The sequence below is a fragment of the Salvelinus sp. IW2-2015 genome, linkage group LG11 (genome assembly GCF_002910315.2).
Source record: "Salvelinus sp. IW2-2015 linkage group LG11, ASM291031v2, whole genome shotgun sequence".
Classification (NCBI taxonomy): Eukaryota; Metazoa; Chordata; class Actinopteri; order Salmoniformes; family Salmonidae; genus Salvelinus; species Salvelinus sp. IW2-2015.
The window spans coordinates 41,502,536-41,528,174 of NC_036851.1; the positions used below are offsets into that span (position 1 = coordinate 41,502,536).

General features: G+C 42.8%; 2 protein-coding genes and 2 pseudogenes across 9 annotated transcripts; 2 read left to right on the plus strand and 2 right to left on the minus strand.

The window, feature by feature from the left end:
* Positions 1-5,535: 5,535 nt before the first annotated feature.
* Positions 5,536-16,457, plus strand: LOC111970423 (ubiquitin-conjugating enzyme E2 R2). 3 transcript variants are annotated; one of them, XM_023997142.2, is made up of 6 exons: positions 5,536-6,159; positions 6,838-7,027; positions 9,998-10,084; positions 10,185-10,282; positions 11,014-11,148; positions 13,143-16,457. In XM_023997142.2, the coding sequence occupies exons 1-6, from the start codon at positions 6,074-6,076 to the stop codon at positions 13,432-13,434; spliced, it is 888 nt and encodes a 295-aa protein (XP_023852910.1). In that variant the 5' UTR covers positions 5,536-6,073; the 3' UTR covers positions 13,435-16,457. The 3 variants fall into 3 exon arrangements, with proteins under 3 accessions (XP_023852910.1, XP_023852911.1, XP_023852913.1); XM_023997143.2 differs by having other exon boundaries at positions 6,841-7,027; XM_023997145.2 differs by having other exon boundaries at positions 5,536-5,857.
* On the plus strand, positions 13,888-14,049 carry LOC111970787 (U2 spliceosomal RNA; annotated as a pseudogene).
* Positions 16,458-16,862: 405 nt separating the features above from the next.
* LOC111970739 (endonuclease domain-containing 1 protein-like) lies at positions 16,863-18,032 on the minus strand (annotated as a pseudogene).
* Positions 18,033-19,730: 1,698 nt separating this feature from the next.
* nudt2 (nudix (nucleoside diphosphate linked moiety X)-type motif 2) lies at positions 19,731-24,230 on the minus strand. Of its 6 annotated transcripts, none has more exons than XM_023997147.2 (3): positions 24,060-24,230; positions 21,594-21,726; positions 19,731-21,075 (listed from the first exon to the last, which is right to left on the minus strand). In XM_023997147.2, the coding sequence occupies exons 2-3, from the start codon at positions 21,718-21,720 to the stop codon at positions 20,753-20,755; spliced, it is 450 nt and encodes a 149-aa protein (XP_023852915.1). In that variant the 5' UTR covers positions 21,721-21,726; positions 24,060-24,230; the 3' UTR covers positions 19,731-20,752. The 6 variants fall into 6 exon arrangements, with proteins under 6 accessions (XP_023852915.1, XP_023852914.1, XP_023852916.1 ...); XM_023997146.2 differs by having other exon boundaries at positions 21,594-21,723; positions 24,060-24,229; XM_023997148.2 differs by lacking the exon at positions 24,060-24,230 and adding an exon at positions 23,910-23,996.
* Between the last annotated feature and the right edge of the window lie 1,409 nt (positions 24,231-25,639).

Consider the following 25,639-nt stretch of genomic DNA (forward strand, 5'->3'; position numbering starts at 1 on the left):
TCACGTTTTCACTTGATGACGACACAAGTGTAGATAAATAAACATACAGGGTGCTATGTAATTTTATTCACAGCATTCTCTCATCACATTTAATTGCACATAATAGTTTGTTGTGTACCTTTTTGTAAGATATTTTTTACATAAAAAATTGAAAATTATACACTTTTGGATTACACAACCATAACAGAAATTGGACAACGAATGTCATTTCTCTCAGAAAACACAAAATGTAATTTTGTTAAATAAAAAAAGCTAATTAAATCAAAAAATGACACATGCCAGTGCAATGTATAGTATTTTTTTKGTCTATCGTTCCTTTGGCTACACTGAAGAGATGTTCCCAGACATTTTCTTTATAAGATTTTTGTCATCTAYTCTGGATTCATTCATTATTTAATCCCCTCGAATATCGTCTGAACTGAATAGGGATCAGGAGATCATGATGGCTAGTCAGTCAAGTGTTTACATGGAAAGCATGGTTAGTGTTCCCTTGAGAACCATAACCATGCCAATGTCGTTGAGTTTATTGATAATTTTCATAAAACAGTGACTGGCTTGGGATCCAATGTTGGTATGATATTGCCCAAAAGCTTATCACCATGAGATACATCAGCATTATGCATGAAGACCTTTCAGAACAAAATAGCACTAAAGCTTCATCTGATCACGGCTACAAATCTCTTTAAAGCCACAATTCTAAGGTTTGGTTTGGTATAAAGTTAAGGGATGGTGCTGGGGAAATGTAACCACTCTCAAATCCAAACCCAGGTCCATGTGACTGTTAGTCCAACACCTTATGCATTACACAAATAGGTCCAGGTAAGGTGTTGTTCCAAGGTCACTACTCAACGCCCTTCATTCTAAAAACATGTCCCCATGCTTCACTCTCACACTTCCCTTGTGCCCATACTTTCAATGGCCATACCAGGGAACCATCCCACTTCTAACACCAACATAATGAATTCGGGGGTAGCCCAACTCAATCCTGAGTCTCTTGACGAGATGGCTGGGTGTTAGTCTAAGTTCCCTACAATATGACATGCTAATTGAAATGACAATTGAACAGCAGGTAATATCCCAGATTGTGCCTTGAATGAAACTAAGATCAGCCACACACTTATATTCCATCCAAAGCTTTGATCAAGGATACAATCAGAACTGACATGATCAAATCAATAGTGATGTCATCGTCATCAACAGTCAAATGCAAGTGTACTGTACCACAGTAGCCTTTATGATGCAAAGATCCAGTTTAGGAAAATGCCTCAATACCTAGTGATTGAGAAATCTAGATTATCATAATTTTGGATTGTCTATCCTTCCCATTAATTCGTGTAGCATGCATCAGAGCCATATACAGTGCATTCGTGAAGTATTCAGAACCCTTGACTTTTTACATATTGTTACGTTACAGCCTTATTCTGAAAATGATTTTTCTTTTAAATCTTCATCAATCTACACACAATACCCCATAAAGACAAAGCAAAAACAGTTTTTTAGAAATGTTTGCAAATTTATTAAAAATAAAAAACTGAAATTTCACATWGGTATTCAGGCCCTTTACTGAGTACTTTGTTKAAGCACGTTTGGCAGTGATTACATGACGCTACATGCTTGTCACACCTGTATTTGGGGACTTCCTCCCATTCTTCTCTGCAGATCCTCTCAGATCTCTCATCCTCTCAGATCCTCTAGCTGCTGCACAGCTATTTTCAGGTCTCTCCAGAGATGTTTGATCAGGTTCAAGTCCGGGCTCTGGCTGGGCCACTCAAGGACATTCAGAGACTTTTTCCCGAATCCACTCCTGCGTTGTCTTGGCTGGAGCAGGTTTTCATCAAGGATCTCTCTGTACTTTGCTCCGTTCATCTTTCCCTCGATCGTGACTAGTCTCCCTGCTGCTGAAAAACATCCCCACTGCATGATGCTGCCACCACCATGATTCACTGTAGTGATCATGCCAGGTTTCAGACGTGACGCTTGGCATTCAGTCCAAAAACTTCAATCCTGGTTTCATCAGACCAGAGAATCTTGTTTCTCATGGTCTGAGAGTCATGAGGTTCCTTTTGGCAAACTCCAAGCGGGCTGTCATGTGCCTTTTACTGAGGAGTGGCTTCCATCTGGCCACTCTACCATAAAGGTCTGATTGGTGGAGAGCTGCAGAGATGGTTGTCCTTCTGGAAGGTCCTCCCATCCTGTCAGAKTGACCATCGGGTTCTTGGTCACCTCCCTGACCAAGGCCCTTCTCCCCCAATTGCTCAGATTGGCGGGGTAGCCAGCTCTAGGAAGAGTCTTGGAGGTTCTAAACTTTTTCCATTTAAGAATGATGGAGGCAACTGTGTTCTTGAGGACCTTCAATGCTGCAGATATTTTTTGGCACCCTTCCCCAGATCTGAGCCTCAACACAATCCTGTCTCGGAGCTCTACGGACAATTCCTTCGACATTATGGTTTGGTTTTTACTCTGACATGCACTGTCAACTGTGGGACCTTATATAAACAGGTGTGTGCCTTTCCAAATCATGTCCAACCAATTGAATATACGACAGGTGGACTCCAATGACGTTGTAGAAACATTTCAAGGATGATCAACGGAAAAAAGGATGCACCTGAGCTCAATTTAGAGTCTCATAGCAAAGGATCTAAATAGTTATGTAAAACTTCAAAAAAACTGTTTTCACTTTGTCATTATGTGGTATTGTTTGTAGATTGATGAGGGAAAAAATAATTTTATACATTTTAGAATAAGGCTGTAAAATAACAAAATGTGGGAAAAAGTGAAGGGGTCTGAATACTTTACGAATGTACTTCAGAAAGTGTTCACACCTCTTTACTTTTTCCACATTTTGTTGTGTTACAGCCTGAATTTGAAATAGATTAAATGCTTTTTAAAATGCAATGGCCTACACACAGTACCCCATTGTATCAAAGTTGATTTATGTTTTTTAATAAATTAATTAAACATGAAAAGCTGAAATGTCTTGAGTCAATAAGTATTCAACCCCTTTGTTATGGCGAGCCTAAATATGATCAGGAGTAAAAAGGTGCTTAACAAGTCATATAATAAGTTGCATAATAAGTTGCATGTACTCACTCCGTGTGCATTTATGGTGTTTAACATGATTTTTGAATGATGCCCCCATTCTCATCGATGGGGCTGTGGTTGCATCACTACCATCACTGCCTGGTATGGCAACTGCTTGGCCTCCGACTGTAAGGCACTACAGAGGGTAGTGCGTCCGACCCAGTACATCACTGGGGCCAAGCTTCCTGCCATCCAGGACCTGTATACCAGGCAGTGTCAGAGGAAAACCCTAAAAATCATCAAAGACTCCAGCCACCCTAGTCATAGACTGTTCTCTCTGCTACCGCACGGCAAGCGGTACCGGAGCGCCAATACTCTCTGTTTATTATCTATGCATAGTCACTTTAACTCTACCTATATGTACATATTACCTCGACTAACCTGTGCCACCACACATTGACCATGTACCGGTACCCCCTGTACAGTTATTTTACTGCTGCTCTTTAAATAAATCTTTATTTWAAAAAAGAAACATTTTACTCATCTATTTTTTATTCAACATGTATTTTTCTTGCATTGTTGCTTGTAAGTAAGCATTTCGCTGTAAGGTCTACTACACCTGTTGTATTTGGCGCATGTGACAAATAACATTTTATTTTATTTGGAAAAAAACACTATTATCTGTAAGGTCCCTCAGGCGAGCTGTGAATATCAAACACAAACTCAACCATAAACACCAGTAAGGTTTTCCAATGCCTCGCAAAGAAGGGCACCTATTGGTAGATGGGTAAAAATAAACAATAAAGCAGACATTGAATATCCCTTTGAGCATGGTGAAGTTATTAATTACACTTTGGATGGTGTATCAATACACCCAGCCACTACAAAGACACGTGTCCTTCCTAACTCAGTTGACGGCGAGGATTTCATCATAAGACCAATGGTGACTAAAACCGATACAGAGTTTAAATGCTGTGATAGGGGAAAACTGAGGATGGATGAACAACATTGTAGTTACTCCACAATACTAACCWAATTGACAGAGTGAAAAGAAGGAAGCTTGTACAAAATACGAATATTTCAAAACATGCATCCTGTTTGAAACAAGGCACTGAAGTAATACTGCAAAAATTGTCGTAAAGCAATTAACTTTTTGTCCTGAATACAAAGTGATATGTTTGGGTCAAATCCAATCCAACATATTACTGAGTACCACTCTCCATATTTTCAAGCATAGTGGTAGCTGCATCACGTTATGGGTATGCTTGTAATCGTTAAGGACTGGGGAATTGTTCAGGATAAAAAATAAACGGAATGGAGCTAAGCACAGGAAAAATCCTAGAGGAAAACCTGGTTCAGTCTGCTTTCCACCAGACACTGGGAGATTAATTAACTTTTCAGCAGGACAATAACCTAAAACACAAGGCCAAATCTTCACTGGAGTTACCTACCAAAAAGACAGTGAATGTTCCTGAGTGGGCGAGTTTTGACTTAAATCTACTTGAAAATCTATGGGAAGACCTGAAAATGCTTGTCTAGCAATGATCAACAACCAATTTGACAGAGCTTGAAGAATGTTGAAAATAACAAGGAAAGCTTTTACAGACTCAGAAAGACTCACAGATGTAATTGCTGCCTAAAGGTGCTTCTACAAAGTATTGACTCAGGGTCGTGAATACTTATGTAAATTCAATATTTCTGTATTTCATTTTCAATAAATTTGCAAACATTTCTACAAACATGTTTTCACGTTGTTGTTATGGGTTATTGTGTGTAGATGGGTAAGGGGGAAAAAACTATTTAATAAATTTTGATTTCAGGCTGTAACAACAAAATGTGTAATGAGTCAAGGGGTATGAATACTTTCTGAAGGGTCTAGCATGCACCATCTCTTGGATTCGATAATGCTCTCTCCGGCAAAGCAAAAAGAATCACACACGCACCTCTCGTTGGTGACAAGACTAGCGTAAGCATTCTAACATGTTCTAGAGTGACTAACTTGTTTTTCCTTTAATGGTATTAGTTTGACAATGAGTAGGCCTACACATACCAATTACCATTGAGGGTCTATACYCTAGATCAGGGTTTCCCAAACTCGGTCCTGGGGCCCCCTGGGTGCACGTTTTGGTGTTGGCCCAGGCACTACACAGCTGATTCAAATAATCAAAGCTTGATGATGAGTTGGTTATTTGAATCAGCTGTGTAGTGCTAGGGCAAAAACCAAAACGTACACCCAGGGGAGGCCCCCAGGAACAAGTGTGGGTAACCCTGCCCTAGATTAGAATCTGTGCATGGGTTCCAATTCACCATATTTTGATGTCACTATTGACAGTCCATAGTCTCAACTCTATCTGTAAATTATACATGAGGAAAAACTATMAGCCTAAATTACGTTAAATTATGTAAACTGTCATTGCATTACAAAACCTACCAGACAAGAAAAAAAAAATGCACCTCAGAGGACCGCGCATGTCGGACGTGAGTCTAWCTACGCAAGTACGTCGTGGAGAGACAGACACGCGCAATGATAGCCGGAAGCATCGATAGGGTGAAAATAGAAATCGATCAAATTCAGTGTAGTTCGCAAGTGCAAAGCTTCGACGGACTGCATTTTCCACGAAAGTTAGCTCGATAAATTACAGACCTCTCGACGTGGCGGTGGAGGAAATGTTGTGGAGAGAGAAGGCTGTTTCTTTTTTCAAGTTACTTGGTGGAGGTTGAGCTGACGTGTGGAGAAGTTCGAGCTGCCAGAAAAGAGCAGATAAACAAACAAGCAGGGAGTCAGCTGAGCGCCTGCCTGTCCAAACGGGGGCTAACGTTAACCAGGCGAGACTGGGTAAATGTCAGCGAGAGCAAGTCGTCGCTAGAGTTTTGGACCCAATAATGGCTAAAATAATGTTCTAACGTTGGTGTTAACCCACACGCCAAGTTCAAAGAGTGGCACAAAGAAGAAAAATACCACGCGAGGACAACATTATTTCACTGTGTTCCTGTCGCCTAGCTTGATAGAACACTGTCAACAACTTGATATGTGCCATTGATTTGACTGTGTATGCTTCAGCAGTTAGCTACAAAAGAAACGTCTTGCTTTATCCCATTGAAACGGTACAATATCGTACAAACGCTGAGTGGATATAGGTAATTCGTGTGTCATTAACTTGAATCCGTTTGAGTTGTCAAAGGCCTAATCGTTGCAGTCAGCGCCAGGCTTTGCTACACGAATACAGAGCTTGTCCTGCTTTGAGTTCGTAACTAATGATTACATATGATGTTGCCGTTTGCTAGTCTCGTCATTGCCCTCTCTGTACTCAAACGGCATTCAACTTGTCCTTAATAGCCTAACTCATAAATCTTTTCTTAGTTAAACTATTGTTTGTTGATATTACTCATTAGGTCCCGGGAATTTTTCCAGCTTAACCGCCTCCCTTATATACATGTATAATATTGTTACATGCCTATGTATTTATTGTAGCCAGTAAGCCAACAAGGCCCAGTTATTGTGCCGCGTTGATTTGCTTGTCTGAACTAGGAATATTTCTGACTTGCTAACTGGTTGAACGCGGCACGTGTATAACTACAACCACTTAGCAAGTCTGACATTTCCGAGTTTCCTAGTTCCGACTAACACGTGAACTTGGCATTGTTTGATTTGGTTGTGGCATTATTAAAACGTAATTAAATTATCCAACCCACAAGGAGGAAATTTTGAAATTTGAGTGTTGTACACTTTTTAAAGTTACCTGAACATCCCTTTCTCCTCTCTCCTTTTCCCCTAATTTACCACTCTCCCTCTCTTTATGTGCCGACTGGTGTCAGAAGTGGGATAGCCATGGCCCACCATTCGACGCCCAGCTCCCAGAAGGCCCTGATGATGGAACTCAAGTCCCTGCAGGATCAGCCGGTTGAGGGCTTCCGCATCGGCCTGGTGGAGGAGTCGGACCTTTACAACTGGGAGGTGGCCATCTTTGGCCCCCCTAACACACTGTACGAGGGAGGCTACTTTAAGGTGAGGCAACTGTAGAGGGATGGGGAAGGGAGGGTCATTCATTGGATGCACAACACGTTGTGTAGTATGTTTGTGTATGACGTGTTCGGATGTTTCTCCCTCCTTTCTCACTCCCTGTCACTATTTCAGTCTTCCATTCTCCCACTTGCTCCTTTCCTACCCGGCCTCTCACCCCGTTCCTACCCGGCCTCTCACCCCGTTCCTACCCGGCCTCTCACCCCGTTCCTACCCGTTCCTACGGCCCTCTCAAGCCCGCGTTCCGTACGAACCATAGCCTACTCACCCCGTTGCCTACCCGGGCCCTCCTCGAACCCCAAAGAGATATCAATACGTAAGGCCAGTGGGGCGCCACAACTCTGTGACTCGAACACCGTTACCTAATGACTAATACCAACGTACTAATCCTAACACACATTCAAAATACCTGCAATCCCGGCGAGGGCTCTCACCCGGCGATTAGCGCTAAACCAACGGCGCCTCTCACCCCGTGTCCTATTGCCACGGAGGAACACATTCACCCACGTTCCTAGAGGCCCGGCCTCTCACCCCGATTGCCTACACACGGGACACTGACTACATCCACACGTAAGGACGACTACCCCGGATGCCACCATTACAATCACACCATACTCACACCAGGTGTAGCTGCTAACCCGGCACTTCACCCCCTCCTTCACCAGGACTCATCTCAGCCCCGTTCCCTACACGCCTTGACACCATCGTCCAGCCCCGTTACTACCCGGCCTCTCATACAACCCCTAGGATCCTAGCGCCGGACCCAGTCCATACACCCCTTCAACTCAGCACCGGCCTCTCACCCCCTTACACGACGGATAACCACGGCCTCCTCACGCGCGCCGTCACTACCCAGTGGCCTCTCAACCACGGAAGCGACTTCCATACCCGGCTACCGGTCTACACACCCTATACCTACGCACGTTGCCATATCTACACCCCAGCATGTCCCTGAGCGCTGGAGCCTGCGTGCACACAAGAGCAAGGGCCTTAACCTAGCCCAGGCGGGCCTCTCATCCGACACAGGGCCGCTGACCTACGCCAGGCTCTGCACCCCCGCTTCGCAGTACCCAAGGCCTCTCAGCCCGCTTCGCTCCCGGGCTACGTCCACCCCGGTTGCCTTACCGGACTCTCACCCACCCTTCACTCAGCACCCGCCTCTTCACCCCTTCCACCAAGCCCATCACGTCCACCAGGCCTCTCACCCCCTTCCTACCCGCGCTCTCACCCCCTCCTACCCGGACCTCTCACCCCCTTCCTACGCCTCTCACCCCCTTCCTACCCGGCCTCATTCACCCCTTCCTACCCGGCCTCTCACCCGCCCCTTCTACCCGCCTCTCACCCCCTTCCTACACGGTCCGCCTCTCACACCCCTTCCTACCGGCCTTCACCCTCCTTCCTACCCGGCCTCGTCTACACCCCTTCCTACCCGGCCTCTCACCCCCTTCCTACACCGGCCTCTCACCCCCTTTCCCCTACCCGGCCTCTCACCCCCTTCCTACCCGGCCTCTCACCCCCTTCCTACCCGCCTCTCACCCCCTTCCTACCCGGCCTCTCACCGCCTTCCTACCCGGCCTCTCACCCCCTTCCTACCACGGCCTTCCACCCCCTTCCTACCCGGCCTCTTCGCCCCCCCTTCCTACCCGGCCTTCTTTCCCCCCCTTCCCTACCGGGCTCTTTCCCCCCCCTTCCTACCCGACCTCTTTCCCCCCCTTCCTACCCGACCTCTTCCTCCCCCTACCTGGCCTCTCCCTACCCACCCGGCCTCTTTCCCCCTTGCAGTGTGATCGTTATGCTCCAGACTCCTATTTTTAGCTGTGGATGGATATAAATGGCATCTCAGCATAGAGGTAGAGAGAGAAGGGCATGATGAGCCTCTTCTCCTTTTTCCCTGTATAACTTATTCAGTGTGGCTAGTCCTCCACATTAGCATATCAGTTTGGTGAGAGAGTTCACATCCACCCCAGGGCATGCAAACTCTTCCAAGAAGGCAAAACTGATTGCATTGACATAGATGAAATGATCATTATAACATATTTTGTGAGTGATTTCATGGTCAGGTTGTATACTGGTTGTGTAAATGTTTTTTGGGCAACCACATGCTTTAGTCTGGCTATCGGACCAGATATAAAACTGTCTTAACAGATAACAAAAATATCCTTTTATATGATGCCTTCTCAACCATAAATCCAGTTTACAATCATTAAATGTCATTATCACATTCCAACCTTTTCTGGATTTGTAGACTAGGTTTTCAGCTAGTGGTTGAGGCAGAGGTATGCCTATAACAAGTAACCTACTGTTTGCACCTGTTATAGGTGCTCTGTTTAGAATTTAAACATATAGGCGCCATAGAGGGAACTGATCCAAAAGGGGAGTGTAGTGAAGAGTGTCAAAGGTAAAGTTTACACTGACCTCAACATGTCTGCACAGGGCATGTTTTGAAATGGTGCTAATGCTATCTGGAAGGAGAGCAGTGCTCCCCAAAGGGCTGGGGCTGCTGGACAGAATGTGCTCACACTTCTCTTTGGTTTCATTTTGATAGTGGATTCATTTATATAGTGGATTACACAATGGAGTGAGGCAGTATATTTGTGTCAAATTGAATGGCTATGGTAGCGTGATGATGGCACAGGCCTGGAATTTTGCACATATAACAAGCTCTGTGTGTGATTAGATTTTGCTGAATTGGCACAATTCATATAGACAGGTGAGAGGTAGCGATAGAGAAGTACATTTAGTCACACACGTGCATGCACATACTTCTGTACATGTACACATGCAGGCACAAACACACACACACGTGGCACCCAGTAGCTCATACACACTAAAATTACCTACAAACCTGGATCATTCTCATGCTGAATTGTATCTAACTGTAATTGTCAGGGTTATTTGGCTGTCAATTCAATTAAATGTTTGAAGCTGATGGCAATTTCCGTGTGTCTCTATCAGTCTCACATCAAGTTCCCCATTGACTACCCCTACTCCCCTCCGACCTTCCGTTTTTTAACAAAGATGTGGCATCCCAACATCTATGAGGTAAGAGTTAAGCCCAGTTAATGTATTCCCAATGTATATGAATTCAAACATATTTGAAGAGTTTTCTCCATCCAGAAGTTGATAGGTCGTGTTCCAACAGAACGGTGACGTGTGTATCTCCATCCTTCACCCTCCCGTCGACGACCCCCAGAGCGGGGAGCTCCCCTCAGAGAGGTGGAACCCCACTCAGAATGTCAGGTACCTCACCTAGCTCCAAACCTGGTTCAACACATATAAATACTTGAGGTTTGCTTAATTTAGCTCAATGGAACAACAGAACCAATGGAATAGTCTTAAAAGTAAAAAGTCCCCCCACCTTGCATGTGGGTCAAGCTATAAAACCAAAGTGTGTTTACATATTTGAAATTATTTATTAGATGTATTTGATGTAGGTTGGTCTAGCTCACTTCATTGGTGCTCCCTGTGTATAGCTCCATTCTTGTGTTTTTGTGTTACTATTTTATTTTTAAACTCTGCAATGGAGAGAGAGCCATTGACTTCAACTTACCGGATACTTGGGGGAGACAAAAATACAATATGGTGTGTCATCATAACTGCTCAAATATGTGTCTAATGTTTAAAATGCAGAGCTTAGGAATAGACACAGTCCCTAACAGCAGTAAAAGTGTCAGACACATGACCCTTCGTGGGACAATTCCTCAACCACCGGGGCAGGTTGAAAGTTCKGAGTGTGTGTTKAACCAACTACCMAKAGGAAGTAGCATCTAATGGAGCAACACTGGGGGATGGTGAGGTAACACTGCTCTCACAGAGGAAGTCAGGTCAGATAACTCACCCACTCAAGGAAATAAAGGCCACATTACTTAGAAGGTAAGCTAAGGTAAACTATACACTATAAGGTAATGTTCAGGTAATGGGTATGTTTTAGAGGACATAAAGTCATATTAGTGACATGTGTGTGTGTACAGGACCATTTTGCTGAGTGTGATCTCTCTGCTGAATGAGCCCAACACCTTCTCCCCGGCCAACGTGGATGCCTCAGTTATGTTCCGCAAGTGGAGGGACAGCAAGGGCAAGGACAAGGAGTACGCAGAGATTATCAGGTAGGAAGAACATACGCACACTAACCCAACCATTGAGTACCTTTTTCACAACAAACAAGTTGGGTTACCCACACACACTAGGGCTGACCCCATTTAGTATACTGGTCGATTGTTTGGTTGATAGGCTGTTGGTCGACCAATATTTTATTTTCTTTCATGGTGCACAAGACGCCTGTCTCAGTGGATTAACCCATTGTGGAGGCTGTGGGGATGGCACTGTCCATCACTCTAAGACGTGATATGGAAATTGTATGTGGTTATATAATGTAAAAATGTTGGTGCAACACTAATAAATCGAATATTTTATAACAAATGCCCTTTCTCCCACGTTGGATACGGTCGCTGTCTGCTGTTCTGAAACATAATCTTCAGTTCCCTGTAGAATTTGGCACCTTTCCCTATGTTGCTACGTGCATAATAACAAAGTTAACCATCATATTGGGATTGAGAACAATGCAGCGGAGGCAGCTGCAGCAGCAGAGACAAGGAAACAGCCTTTTCCTCAGCCTAATTGTCTAAGAAAATTGAGGAGAGAGGAAAGAAACCCCAATTTAATTAGGTCTATAATCAATAGCCTGGCTTTATAAATCATCCATATACAGTATGTCTACATAAGTAAGATAGATCCTGCTTCTGTTGCCTGTTTTGAGTGTTATTTATTTCATGAWTTTTTTTTAACCTTTAACTAGGCAAGTCCGATAAGTTCAGTTAAGAACACATTCTTATTTACAATGATGGCCTACCAGGGAACAGTGGGTTAACTGCCTTGTTCAGGGGCAGAACCACAGATTTTCACCTTGTCCGCTCGGGGAGTCGAGCTTGCAACCCTTCGGTTACTAGTCCAACGTTCTAACCACTAGGCTACCTGCCGCCMCGTTTAATAGCCTACTTATTCCGTGAGCACCAAGCCTCATGCAAAATATCACATAAAGCAATTTCACAGATTCGGCTGTTTTTAATCCTTGCTATGCTGTAATAAAGGCTTTACAAACGGGTATTACTTATTTATTTAATGTTTACACTGTTCCAAACAGGCAGAAAAATAATATTGTAATTTAACAGCACCTATTTGTCACACATAATATGCACGCAGGTCTCGCTCCTATACTCTCCTTTTTCTTGATCTCCTTCTTATTGTTATAATTACAATTATTATGATCATCATTATAATAATAAGTAATGTCATTATCAATAGTAGGCTTAGAATAGCAGCCTTGTATAACCACCATCGAGCTGTAGGCCTAAGAGCGCATCCTGTTTAGTCTTAATACTGTAACTTACTTAGGCCTATAATTCAAAATATAGGCTACTGTATCGGTGGATCAATTATTAATTTGTTCATGTCATCACACAGCATACGAGACATTCATGTTTTGAAATGCAATCAATCATTTTAGTTTTGAAATTAAATAAATGGAGCTTTGAATAATTAGTATGCTGTAATAAAGGCTATATATATATATATAAAATACAAATTTCTCTCGTACATTTAGTGTTTTTAAATGTTTTATTTATTCTGCAAGTCATATAGATATATATATAATAACTTTTTTCAGTTAAACAAGTAATCAACTAAATGGCTGTAATGATGTTGCAGTTTCAGCACGGACAGAGCAATACACACTTGCTGTGCTGTGGTGCCTTTTTGCTGCATTAGGGAGGAGAGCGAGACAACTTGTCAGTCACACAGGCTCTCACTGTGAAACATTTTTTAACACAGTGTGACCATTGGGCTCTTTCTTGAGCCATTTGWGTCTTAATTATTTAATCAAACCGTGTGCTTAAAGCATCAGACAAGCTCAGTGCGTATGTAGTTGGTTTTATTCAAACACAGGGTGTGTCGTCTGTCTATATGTTTAAACATTTTGACCAATCGATTGGTCGAAAGCACAGGATGACTCTCGGTTGACCAAGATTTTTTTTTGCCGGGGACAGCCCTACCATACACACACACAGTGGGTGAGACCTTTATGACTTCTCTTCCCCTCCCACAGGAAGCAGGTGGTGTCCACGGTGGCGGAGGCGGAGCGCGACGGTGTCAAGGTACCCACCACGCTGGCAGAGTACTGCGTCCAGACCCGGGTTCCCTCCCAGGACAGCAGCTCAGACCTACTCTACGACGACCTCTACGACGATGACATGGAGGAGGAGGAAGAAGAGGATGAAGAGGAGGAAGATAATGACATGGAGTCAGGAGGAGAGGCAGGTGGGACAAGTGAAGGAGGAGGCGTCTCTACTCGCTGCTATGACGACGACCAGGAGGATTCTGGGAACGAGGACTCTTGATGATGATGATGGACGCCTTAAATTGACGCCTTACACCCTGCTACGTCCAATCCTAGCCTCCCTTCTGATCCTGTTAAGCTTAGAACATCCCCTAAGATAAACACATGTACGTCGTCTGGTGCATTGATAGTCAAATAATAACTGGACAAATAGGACTCCTCAATTTGAGTGGATTCCAATTAAAGGCGCGTACAACAACGAAAAATATTGAATATCTCAGCGAGTATAATTTGTGTAGTTAAAATTATATTTTTAGCACAGATGGAGTCAAATGTTTTAATTTCTCCTTTTGAAATGTGACTTTAACGCATGCTTTTGGTTTCCTTACTCAATGGTCATATAGTCAAAGCCTGCCTCCCTGGTCTGATAGCGTGATAGAAAGAAGATAGTTGTTGAACATAAACACAAACAAACATCCAAACCCCAGGGGAGCTAGTTTGTTGCAAAATGTGCAGATAATCTCCGCCTTTTAGGCTAAGATCAAGTGTAGTATCTGTTCTTGTCAGTTTAGAATCTGAACAAAATTTTAGAACGGGGAGATGGAAAATGGGCTTAATCTGTCTGCTCTACGGAACCACCCGGTATTGCAGTGCCTCTGGTAACGGAGCACACACAAGAAAGATGCTGCTAAATGAAATGTGGTGTTCGTGTTGCTTTACAGCATTGGGTGCGGTTGCTTTTGTTTATGTCCAACAACTGTGCTTTTTGTCATGTCACTAGATGTATTTGCTAGAAGAATGTTCTGGGCTTAAATCTTAAATTTTCAAGACAAACTCACTGAACTTGGTCCCCTCTTGGCCCATTCATACCATGTTAATCTTTCATTTTGTGTTGTACGTCTGGCTGTCTGGCGCTTTCTCTCAGTCTGTCTCACTGTCTGGATGGCTGAATCTCGGGTTTTGTCTAGCATGCTGTCTTGCTCTGTCAATGTTTCCTTCTTTCTGTCTTATCACCCTCACTGCTTTGTCAGCCAGCCAGCCTCAGTCGTTCTGTCCGTTTGTGTGTTTGTTCACTCTTAAGGCGATCAACTTTAACCTACAGACACAACACAAACTCTGCCCTGACCGACCCCACCTTCACCCCACACCTCCTGTTTCACCTCTGAACTCTGATCCCTGTAGAACTGGGGGGTGTTCATTAGGTACCAAAATGGACTGAAACAGGGATGGACTACCATCTTCAATTGTCCAGTAAGAAATGCAAATTTTTGTTTTCCGTAGCAAAACGTTATAACTATGAGCCTTTATGGGGTACTGAGAGGATGTGCCGTCTCGGACACAACCACCGGAGTGTTACATCCTCCTTCACTCTTTCCATCCTTCCTTTCCCTGCCTCCAAACCTCAGGGCCTCCATAGACTCTCACTGGGAGAGAACCAGGGATGTAGTGGAGGATAAACGCACCTTAACGCCGTCTACGCACCTCTATATGTTGTGAAAAGTGTTGGCACTCATTCAGCGTTTACCCACCTTATGTCTTTACTACTACATCCCTGGAGAGGGCTCACTCAAACTGCTCCTCAGCTTGAGCTTGGTATTGTTTAGATTCTTTTTTTCTTTTTTGTGGTTGTGTGTTTACAGAGGGAACTTCAAATCTCCAACAACACTATTGATCCCCATGTCTCCTATCTTTTTCCCCGCCAACCTCCATTCAGGGTTTCCTTCTCTTTATTATTTCTGTGTTGCCCTGTTCTGTTGGCCATGCTTCACAAAACTAAACCAGACCAGGCTCCTTGTCGCGTTCTTGATATGCTTTCTTGGAATTGGCGCAAAGTCCTGGAATTCTATGCGAGCCAGTCAGGTGGTCAAAATGGAAAGTGAAATTGAATAAGTGGTAKTCTGTATTTTAATCAACTATTTACACATGCCAAAAGGCATTAGCCATTGTTTATGTTAGTTAGCACATATATAGCTAAAAGAGCACATTTAGTCATCAACATGTATCAGCCAGGAAAGTAGATTTTGCTAATTCGTGACTGAGCACATGCTGCATTGGTGATTCAGAGTTACACATGGAGCACAAGTGCATTTTTTGGGTGGAAAAAAATGATGCTTCTTGGAACTCTGCTGCAAATACTTGGGTTGTGTAAGTGAGGTGACATCACAGACAAGTCAACCTATCATCTGTGCTCATTAGGTCTGCAGTTTTCACGTTTCCGTGTGAGTGTGTTTTACCATTACCCCGTTCAATGGAACACAGAACCTGTTACACCTCGCACTCACAAGGAGGTGCTGGCCTGGACTCTATGCCAAGGAAATGTTTCATGACCACTTCCAGTAACGCTACAACCATCAGTCATTTATGGATGAATGTGTGAAATATGTCCTGTTTTTAACAACTATAAGGGAGAGACTTGACTAATCAGTCTGAGGAAGACTAACAGAATCAAAATGAAAACTTTTCTCCTCCCTTGCTCTGTTGAACTGATGCCCTCACTGGGGATGGCTTCAAGTCAACAAAAATAGTTGACTGATGGATCACAAATGGATTGTTCTTCTCCTCAGCCATTGGACGTTCAGGGATATGATGTCAACTACCGGGGCGAACCATGTCTCAATACTCTTTAAATGGCTTCCTCTCTTCACCCCGTTTTTCTTCGTGATCACTGATAGGTGAAAGGAATGGATACATTTCCACTAGGAAGGAAGCCATTGAGTATTGAGACCCAGCGTTCTTATTCTCACTGACCTTTGCCTTCTATGTGTTGACGAGGAGCAGGCAGTTGGAACAGCATTTACCTGGTTCTGAATCCTAGGTCAAAATGACACTCGTTTAGAAGGACCACATGCTAGGCTGTCAGGATCTCACTATTGCGAAGTATGTGTGTACCAGTGTTTTGAGGAGCTTTTCCCTCTGTGGCTGCAAATGGTCACGTTTGGACAAACTACTTCACTGTTTCCACAGCCAGTGATATGGACGATGCAGTCCTCCTTTGTTTTGTAGTTTTTCATTTAATTTCCTCTTCCTATTGTGTTGTGAGGATGCAAATGTCACCTATTAAATTTATATTCTAAAAATGTTGAATTGACAATTGTCTAGAATGTCTTCAAATAAGTGTTATCTGTTGTCAATGGTGCTAGTTGGTATTGATCTCATTTCTGTTTTTCAGAAAGCAGCTGCTGTACTTTGACATACTTTAAGAAATGGGAGAACAAATCATTTTGAAAAGCAGGAAGTTTAACTAGTTTTCAAGTGCATATTTCTTCCTTGAACTATAATATCTGATCCAACACAATTGTATAGGTGAACGCAGGCGTTCCACTACATGGTAAACACTGATCTGAGATGAACAAGTTGGAACAAGTTAATTAAGATATCCTCATCTTGAAAGTATCCAAACGCCCACGTTTCTCACTGGATTTACCACAAAACTGCACATTCAAAAAATTTAGATTTATTACTTTAATATGATATATTCATAATGTAGTGATACAATTTGTGGCATTTAAAAAATGGCATTGCAATGATAGATCAAGTGAGTCAAAGCATGTTAACTATTCAATCCCAAGAAAACATTTCACTGCTGTTGGTGTATCGGAATATACATTTAGACCCCTACCCCMAAAAAAATGATATACACATATAAAACCAAATTCCTTCCTGCCTAGACAAAGTTGGATGATTGTCTTCTGAATGAGGTTGATCAACTTAACTCAAGCACAGGTCAAATGTGGTCCCCATGCTTACAATGCGCACCACATCACCAGGACCCATAAACAAAGGGCAGGACCTTTGAACCCCAGATCTCCGCAAGAGTGAGCAGTAGTAACAATGCTGGTGGAGGGGGAGGTGGAGAGACACTCACAATCTTCAAGGTTTTTAAGTCCCCTGTCCTCAGACATAAAATCTCTCGGACAGTGCTCTGGAAACAGCCGGACACCTCCTGGGTAGAATGAGTTCAGCATGTCATGCAGCTCTGCCAGAGTTTACGGGGGCAAGTCTTTTTTTGGGGGTTCCTCCCTTTCGTTCAGACTCCAGTGTGCTTCGGCCATCCACTGTCCAGTCTGTCCCACCTTGCTGTTGAAACAACAGTAGGCTGTCCACAGGAGAGATGGGATGTTCACTCTGTTCAGAGTGTAGTTCACAGTGCCATTACTGGGCACCGCTCCGGTCACCACAAAGCCTTTTGTCTTATTGTTATTATCATTGCAGTTATCCAAAAGCCTTTGTCTGACTTTGCACTCCATACGACACCAGCTCCCGCTGTTGGAGGACACTACCTGAGGAACACTGCTAAATGACTTAAATGTTAAATGTTAGGGTGAAGGTGGAAATCTTGGTATCATTGTCTAACGCGTGCAAATTTGGGAACAGGTGACCTCTGTTCACCCCTGTTGTGTTCAGTGAGTTCCTAYAGTCCTTGTTCACAGCCTGATGTGTGTAATTTACACATTTTGACTCCAGACTCATTGTCTCGTTTCCCCCTTCAAGCTGAGGTTCTATCATCCATGTTACATTTGGTCTTCCTTTAGTAGCACCAATGAAGGTGTAGGCTGAGAACACAGGGATACGTTTTTTGTGTCGTAGAGGGTTGCATACCTGTATTTGTTCTTGTACAACAGGCAAATCGGCATGAAGCGGTTCTGGTCCTGGACGTTCCCATCAACCAAAATACCTGAGATATTTGGAGTCGTCTCCTCCATGAAGAATCCCTGACAATCAAACGTCACTGAACCTCTCCACCACATGAGAGATCACAGGAGGAAGGAGAAGAGCAGAGAGATGCATTGGCATAAACACCCTCATCATCACCTGCATGAAGACTATTCCACTGAGATAAAAGTTCAGATGCTGATACCAGTTTGTAGAGTAGACTAGAGCCGAGTCTTGACTAGCTGCTTTAAATAGGTTTTCAACAGGATCCTTGAGATCGCAAGGCTGGAGGAAGTTTTGATTAATTTGCATCAGGTGAATAAGGGAAAGCCCCATGCGATAAATATTCATCACCAACCTGGTCTCAAAGAATTTTGTATTATTCTGTACGTWAAGCCGAGACACTCCATTTAGTATATGTTATGCTTTGAATGGCGTGTATTAATTTGTGGATCTCCATCACACAATCCTTTTTATGTTACAAATTTGCAAAACGTACAATATGTTACAAATTCTGGCTAGGTGGATAATGTTAGCTAGGCTAAGGGTTTCGGGGAAGGGTTAGCTAAAAGGGTTAGTTAACATGCTAAGTAGTCGCAAAGTAGCTACTTAAGTTTTTACCCCAACCATCTGTATTACGTAACCATACCAAACGTAGCATATCATAGTAATTTGAGTTTCCCGGATTTACATTTACTTTGTTACGTCTAATCTATGAGACAGACTGTCTTCACTCCTACCTCATTGCAGTTCCTTGGATGTGGATTTCTGCCATCCTGAGTTAAACATTAACTTTATATGAATAATATTTGTTAGAACAAAACAGTCTGTGTAGTGGATGTGAAACTCACCAGTAGCATGTTGGCTGGAGTAAATCAGTGACCTTCACCATGAGATCTAAAGGCAACTGTTGAGCATAGAGTGACCAGATTATCTCTTGCTCTGTTGCCTAAGATGGTTGGCTTTGATTTACAAGTGGTGTTGTATAGAAGGTTACTAGTTCGATCCCTGTTCGGGCAGCACAAAATGCACTCTTGCATCTGCATAGTTCAGAGTATGTAGCCCTTTCTATGATTATGCAGTCAGGATATTACTTAGTTCTTCACAGAGGGTTGAAGGGTATACTGACCTGACGCTGCATGAACCCTGAAGTGGGATGGGTTGGCAAAAAACTGATTCCTGAGTCGAAATCTAACCCTCACATGGTAATCCGTCAAAGCATTTTTTCTGTAACTAAAATCTTAATTTAAAGCTCAATCAGCAAACAGTCAGTGGACAAGACCTTTTTTCTACAGTAGTTATTTTTTGTTCACTTGGACATCCTTTCTCCTTTCATTACCCAAAATCACATTCTCTCTCACCTGAGGATCAGATGTTTCTTTGTTTGCCTTGCACTGAAAAGCAGGAGAAAAACTGTTATTTAAAAATGTGTTCAGGTTTCAATCTTTGGATTTGGATAAAGGGGGAAATTAAGAATTATTTTCTTTCCTGGTTCAATCATTGTTAGGCAACATTAGTTATGTACACACAGCCAGTCCCGGTATCAAGCTTTCCCTCTCCGTTTCCTTCYCCCTCCTTCCCTCTCTCAGCCCTCCCTCCCTCCATTTTAATGCAATTCCTAATGAAAGTTTTATGAGCTGTTAGGCTATGTGATTATGGAAGATGAGTGAAAGTTCTGGTGTAGGAAAAAATCAAATGCCACAATGAGTTTACTGCAACTTTAAAAGGACACACAGTTTAACAGAATTTACTTCAGGTGAATTTAACCATGTCCTTTTGCATTCACGGGAACTTGTTTAGGAAGCCATTGGAAGTGGTAGGTCTGAGGACTTGAATTGGGTGAATGCTCTGGGGCTTTTCCTGAATATGTTTACAACAGGGGTGCATGAGTCTCCATTGGATGTTGGGCTGCGCATTTTACCTGAAATATTAATCTAGATTCATTATTGTCAAAAGTACCTCCCATCTGGTTTCTCAAGCATGAAATGAGCCACTGGTTGAATTGTGCCCTGGCTGACCGGAGAATGAATTGGTGCACCTCCTGTGAAATTCAACTAGTTTTTGTCTACCCCTAGTGGTGATGTGTTGCAGGATCACAGTACAGTCGAGGTGAGTGCAAATCTCAGCAGTACTGAGATTGTCCAATTAACTATCACATAGTTGTGTATAGATTTGCCCACTCATTGTGATCATAAATCAAAATCATATTACTTTATATTTTCCCTAAATATCTCAGGAGTAAGGGCGAAAGACCGGTGAGTCAATGCTGAAGTTGCATATTGAAAGGTCCATATTTAAGGGATGGTTTTTAATCTTGTTTAAAGTGCAAGACAAAAACGTTATTGGTCATCACACAATGTTAACACATAAAACACTTATTGTGTCTATTGAATGATTTGGCCACTGGTTTCCAAGCACAGGGGTAGTCAATAAAGTACAGATATGATCCTTTTCTGACCCTTAGTTTGGTGGCAGTTCCTTGGGGATATAAGTATGTGACACAGGGGTTCAATGACTTGCTCAGACCAAATTACCACCATAGAATTAGGAATTATAACTCACTTTAGATTCACACTTTCTGTTCCATTAATTATCAAGGCTGTGCAGTCCCACAGACACTAGTCTCGCGCATCTGTGCCCAATAGCCTGGGGACAAGGTTACAAACACGCTGCTTTTACAGCTTGCTCTTCACAATTCCTAGCACAGCATTGTGTATACTAGTGTCTTAATGTTTCCCTTGCTCTGTGCCTAGGTGTTGCTGTGCTGCCCTCAGGGTGTCCTGTAGGTCTTTATGTTGGGCCAGGGAGCAGGCCTCCTCCAGCTTGGCCCAGCGGTAGTCCTGGTGCTCCTTCGACAACGTGACGGCCATCTTGGGGTCCCTCAGCTCCGCGAGCCAGTACAGAACCGTCTTGGGCCGCCCTCTCACCTCGTAGCGCAGCTCCTGGAGAAAGCCATCCACCACCTGCAGATGCTCCTCCCCCAGCCCTGCTTCCTCCTGCGTCTCCCTCAGAGCGGTGGTGAGATCATCCTCCCCAGGGTCCACGTGGCCTAGAGACCAGCACAGGGTTGTGTTCATTAGGCACCAAACAAAAGAAAACAGACAAACAGGGAGGGACTTCCTGGTCTTGATCAATCAGAACCTTTTTGTTTTCTGTTGCAAAATGTTTTGCTACAGTGTGCCCTAATGACATAACAAAAGGTATTTGTGTGTTTCATGATTTGGTATGGGATCAAAGATAGTGCAAGCTAGAATAGAGCATGTATTCTACACCTTATTCTGCACATTAGAGAACATGTGTCACAAAACATGACATGGGTCAGATGCCATGAATGGCATGTTGATTTTCATACTCCAGGTCTGTTTTAACAGGCGTAATGTAATGTCATGCTTATACAACTCACAAGGGGACTATTGACAGTAGGCTACACCTCAAGTAAAGTGTTAGCTACTAAAATATGTAGCCTGCTGTCAATAGACCTTTATGACCCTCATAAGAGTGATATTATGCCAGTTATAACAGCCCAAAAGGGTATGAACACTAATATGCCACTGATATGCACCATACCTTTGGGTGGGGTCCAGTGGTGCTTGCCATATGAAGTCTGTAGGAGAAGGTACTCAATGTTGTCAGGGGGAGGTGAAGACTGTGCTAGCCGACGAAACACAATGAATCCACACGCACGCAAGGCCATCACCTGCTGAAGCACAGAAATAGTCATTACCCTCAGTGCATGAGGAAAGCATTAAGACCCCTTCACTTTTTCCTCATTTTTACAGCCTTATTCTAAAATTGATTAAATAGTYCCCCCCCCCCCMATTAATCTACACACAATACCCCATAATGACAAGGAAAAAACAGGTTTTTAGAAATGTTTGCAAATGTATTTAAAAAAAAACATATTTTCAGACCCTTTACTCAGTACTTTGTTGAAGCACCGATTACAGCCTCGAGTCTTCTTGGGTATGATGCTACAAGCTTGGCACACCTGTAGTTGGGGAGTTTCTCCCATTTTTCTCTGCAGATCCTCTCAAACKCTGTCAGGTTGGATGGGGAGCGTCGCTGCACAGCTATTTTCAGGTCTCTCCAGGGATGTTCGATCAAGTTCAAGTCCGGGCTCTGGCTTGGCCATTCAAGGACATTCCGAGACTTGGCCCGAAGCCGCTCCTACATTGTCTTGGCTGTGTGCTTTGGGTCGTTGTCCTGTTGGAAGGAGAACCTTCACCCCAGTCTGAGGTCCTGAACACTCTGGAACAGGTTTTCATCAAGGACCTCTCTGTACTTTGCTCCGTTCATCTTTCCCTCGATCCTGACTAGTCTCCCAGTCCCTGCCACTGAAAAACATCCCCACAGCATGATGCTACCACCACCATGCTTCACTGTGGGGATTGTATTGGGCAGGTGACGAGCAGTGCCTGGTTTCCTCCAGATGTGATGCTTGGCATTCAGGCCAAAGAGTTCAATATTGGTTTTGTCAGAGCAGAGAATCTTGTTTCTCATGGTCTGAGTCCTTTCGGTGCCTGTTGGCAAACTCCAAGCGGGCAGTCATGTGCTTTTTACTGAGGAGTGGCTTCTGTCTGGCCACACTACCATAAAGGCCTGATTGGTGAAGTGCTGCAGAGATGGTTGTCCTTCTGGAAGGTTCTCCCATCTCCACAGAGAAACTCTGGAGCTCTGTCAGAGTGACCATCGGGTTCTTGGTCACATTTACATTTACATTTAAGTCATTTAGCAGACGCTCTTATCCAGAGCGACTTACAAATTGGTGCATTCACCTTATGAAATCCAGTGGAACAACCACTTTACAATAGTGCATCTCACCTCCTGACCAAGGCCCTTCTCCCCTGATTGCTCAGTTTGGCCAGGCGGCCAGCTCTCGGAAGAGTCTTGGTGGTTCCAAACTTCTTCCATTTAAGAATGATGGAGGCCACTGCAGACATTTKTTTTGGTACCCTACCCCAGATCTGTGCCTCGACACAATCCTGTCTCAGTGCTCTACGGACAATTCCATCGACCTCATGGCTTGGTTTTCACTCTGACATGCACTGTCAACTGTGGGACCTTATATAGACAGGTGTGTGCCTTGCCACAGGTGGACTACAATCAAGTTGTACAAACATCAAGGATGATCAATGGAAACAGGATGCACCTGAGCTCAATTTCGAGTCTCATAGCAAAGGGTCTGAATACTTATGTAAATAAGGTATTTATTTGTTATTTTTAATACATTTACTAAAATTTCTAAAAACTTGTTATTATTGGGTATTGTGTGTAGATTGATGAGGAAAAACAATAATTAAATCCATTTTAGAATATGGCTGTAACGTAACAAAATGAGGAGAAAGTGAAGGGGTCTGAATACTTCCGAATGCACTGTACAGTACATTCACAAATGCATTTATGATCACTCAAACATTAACTCCATGATGACTTACTTCATGACACTCCAATGATTATGTTATTTAATAACAATTAGGGTAGGCTGTACTAGGCCTAGTAGAGCACACATTGATTTGAAATACTATGTTGTTGAATCATTGGCTACTGAAACTAGCCTATGAGTTCGTGGTTACTGTACATACAGTAGCCTCTCTAAAATGCAGCAAGCTATATAACTACATTTACAGGATTTTAGCAATGCCCCCAAATAAACATAGACAATGCAAGACAATAATTCAACATCGTCTCGCCATAACCGTAAACGGTTAACACTGAATGCGGTAAACCAGCGTTAGCATTACATATTCTCTTGAAAAAATTGTCGCTGGGAAAAATTGAATTTTGTCCATTGTTCGCTAGCTTGGTCTCACACTAGTCTACCATGTTTCTGAAATAAGTTATATCATTCACTACACTAACTTACTGTGAAATTACTCAAGTTACATCAGAAATACTTGTAAGGAGCGCGGGTGTTGATGAACATTTCTTGATTTCAGACACTCTTGAACATAGCTTTCCTCATTCTAATTTCGCGTTCCCATTGGCTGAATAGTTCGTGCTATTCCTGGGACGCCCCTACCTCTAAACCCTTACCTTAACCAAATTAAATCGGAACTTCAATGGGGGCAGGGATGTCCCAACTCGAGGATAGCGTGAAAGTAGGCTGAATGTCCAGAGATACTTTTGAGGAAATGGGAAACTGCATTGGATTACTATTAACGCACATTGTGCACGTTGCCCATGCGTCGTCAATGGGCCGCGCGTTGCATTTTGGGTGATTTGGGGACAAGGGGAGCATTCCTTCAAGGCGTGAATGGTAGKCCATTGGGCGCTAGCTCAAAAACCAAACATTAGCATTAATTTTGTGAACAAGAAGTACAACATTACAAATATTTTCAGAGATGTGAAATAATTAACTTGTTCGCTGTAATATCGTATATCTTTGGAATCGTGATATTACGTATTTTCGAGGAAAAGTGCATGTTATCACTGCGTTGGATAAAAAATAATAAATAAACTTAATTAAAAACAACAAAAATGACAGCGCATATCTCAAAGGCTTAACATAGATAACATTGTGATAGTTAAGATGTTATTTGTATTATGAAATCTTTAGCAGGCTATCACGGAATTCATGCAATGACTGATAACAATTAATCAATTTACTAAATAATACTGATAACATTTGATGTATTCAAAAAATTGTCTTACATCAAACATTCTAGTCTGTCTGTGCGAATATCCACCTTGTGTTAGAGATTTWAAAAAACAACGTGCGCACTCGGGAGAGTGAGATGGGTAGATATGACCAACTGAAATGGGCCGGTGGGACAAGATAAGGAAATGGTACCTTCTTATTAGACCAGGCCACTGGGTGCATCTAAAATGAGTTCATTACAACTTCAGTAAGAGAGGAGAACAAGCTGCTACCAAGGTAGAAAGAAAACACTATATGACATAATAAAAAAAATGGAAATGTGTTTTTACTTTATTAAAAAGAAAAGGGAGTAGAGAGTGAGGGCGAGAGAGGAGGAGGGGTCGTTTTTTAAATTTAAACAATCTTCTTTTAAAATAAAATGCATATTCTATGGGTCAAATGATTATGGGCCTGAATACTTCAGAAAGTATTCACACCCCTTTACTTGGATTTAAGAGTTTTTTGTTGTTGTCAACAATCACAAAATTCTCTGTAGTCAAAGTGGAATAAATATATATATTACATTTTTTATTTATGTAAAATAGAATCACTTTTGGCAGCGATTACAGCTGTGAGTCTTTCTGGGTAACCTAGATTGTACAATATTTGTCCATTATTTTTAACAAAATGATTCCATCTCTGTCAAGTTGATTGTTGATCATTGCTAGACAGGCATTTTCAAGTCTTGCCATACATTTTAAAGCTGATTTAAGTCAAACTGTAACTAGGCCACCCAGGAACATTCAATGTAGTATTGCTAAGCAACTCCAGTGCATATTTGGACTTGTGTTTTAGGTAATTGTCCTGCTGAAAGTTGAATTTGTCTCCCAGTGTCTGTTGGAAAGCAGTTTTCCTCTAACCCTTACAAAAAAGTCCTACAGGAATCCTGCAGAATATATATACTGCAGGAATAGGAAGTCCTGCAGGATATCGCACAGGATTTTTTTGTAAGGACTGAACCAAGTTTTTCTCTAGA

Excerpts from the sequence above, each read along its gene's own strand:
- nudt2 (XM_023997147.2), bottom strand. The coding sequence starts at position 21,720 with ATGGCCTTGCGTGCGTGTGGATTCATTGTGTTTCGTCGGCTAGCACAG. Across the intron at positions 21,076-21,593 it reads CCACTGGACCCCACCCAAAG|GCCACGTGGACCCTGGGGAG; the intron begins GTATGGTGCATA and ends GCTGGTCTCTAG.
- LOC111970423 (XM_023997142.2), top strand. The coding sequence starts at position 6,074 with ATGCTTCAGCAGTTAGCTACAAAAGAAACGTCTTGCTTTATCCCATTG. Across the intron at positions 7,028-9,997 it reads ACGAGGGAGGCTACTTTAAG|TCTCACATCAAGTTCCCCAT; the intron begins GTGAGGCAACTG and ends TGTCTCTATCAG. Across the intron at positions 11,149-13,142 it reads GAGTACGCAGAGATTATCAG|GAAGCAGGTGGTGTCCACGG; the intron begins GTAGGAAGAACA and ends CCCCTCCCACAG.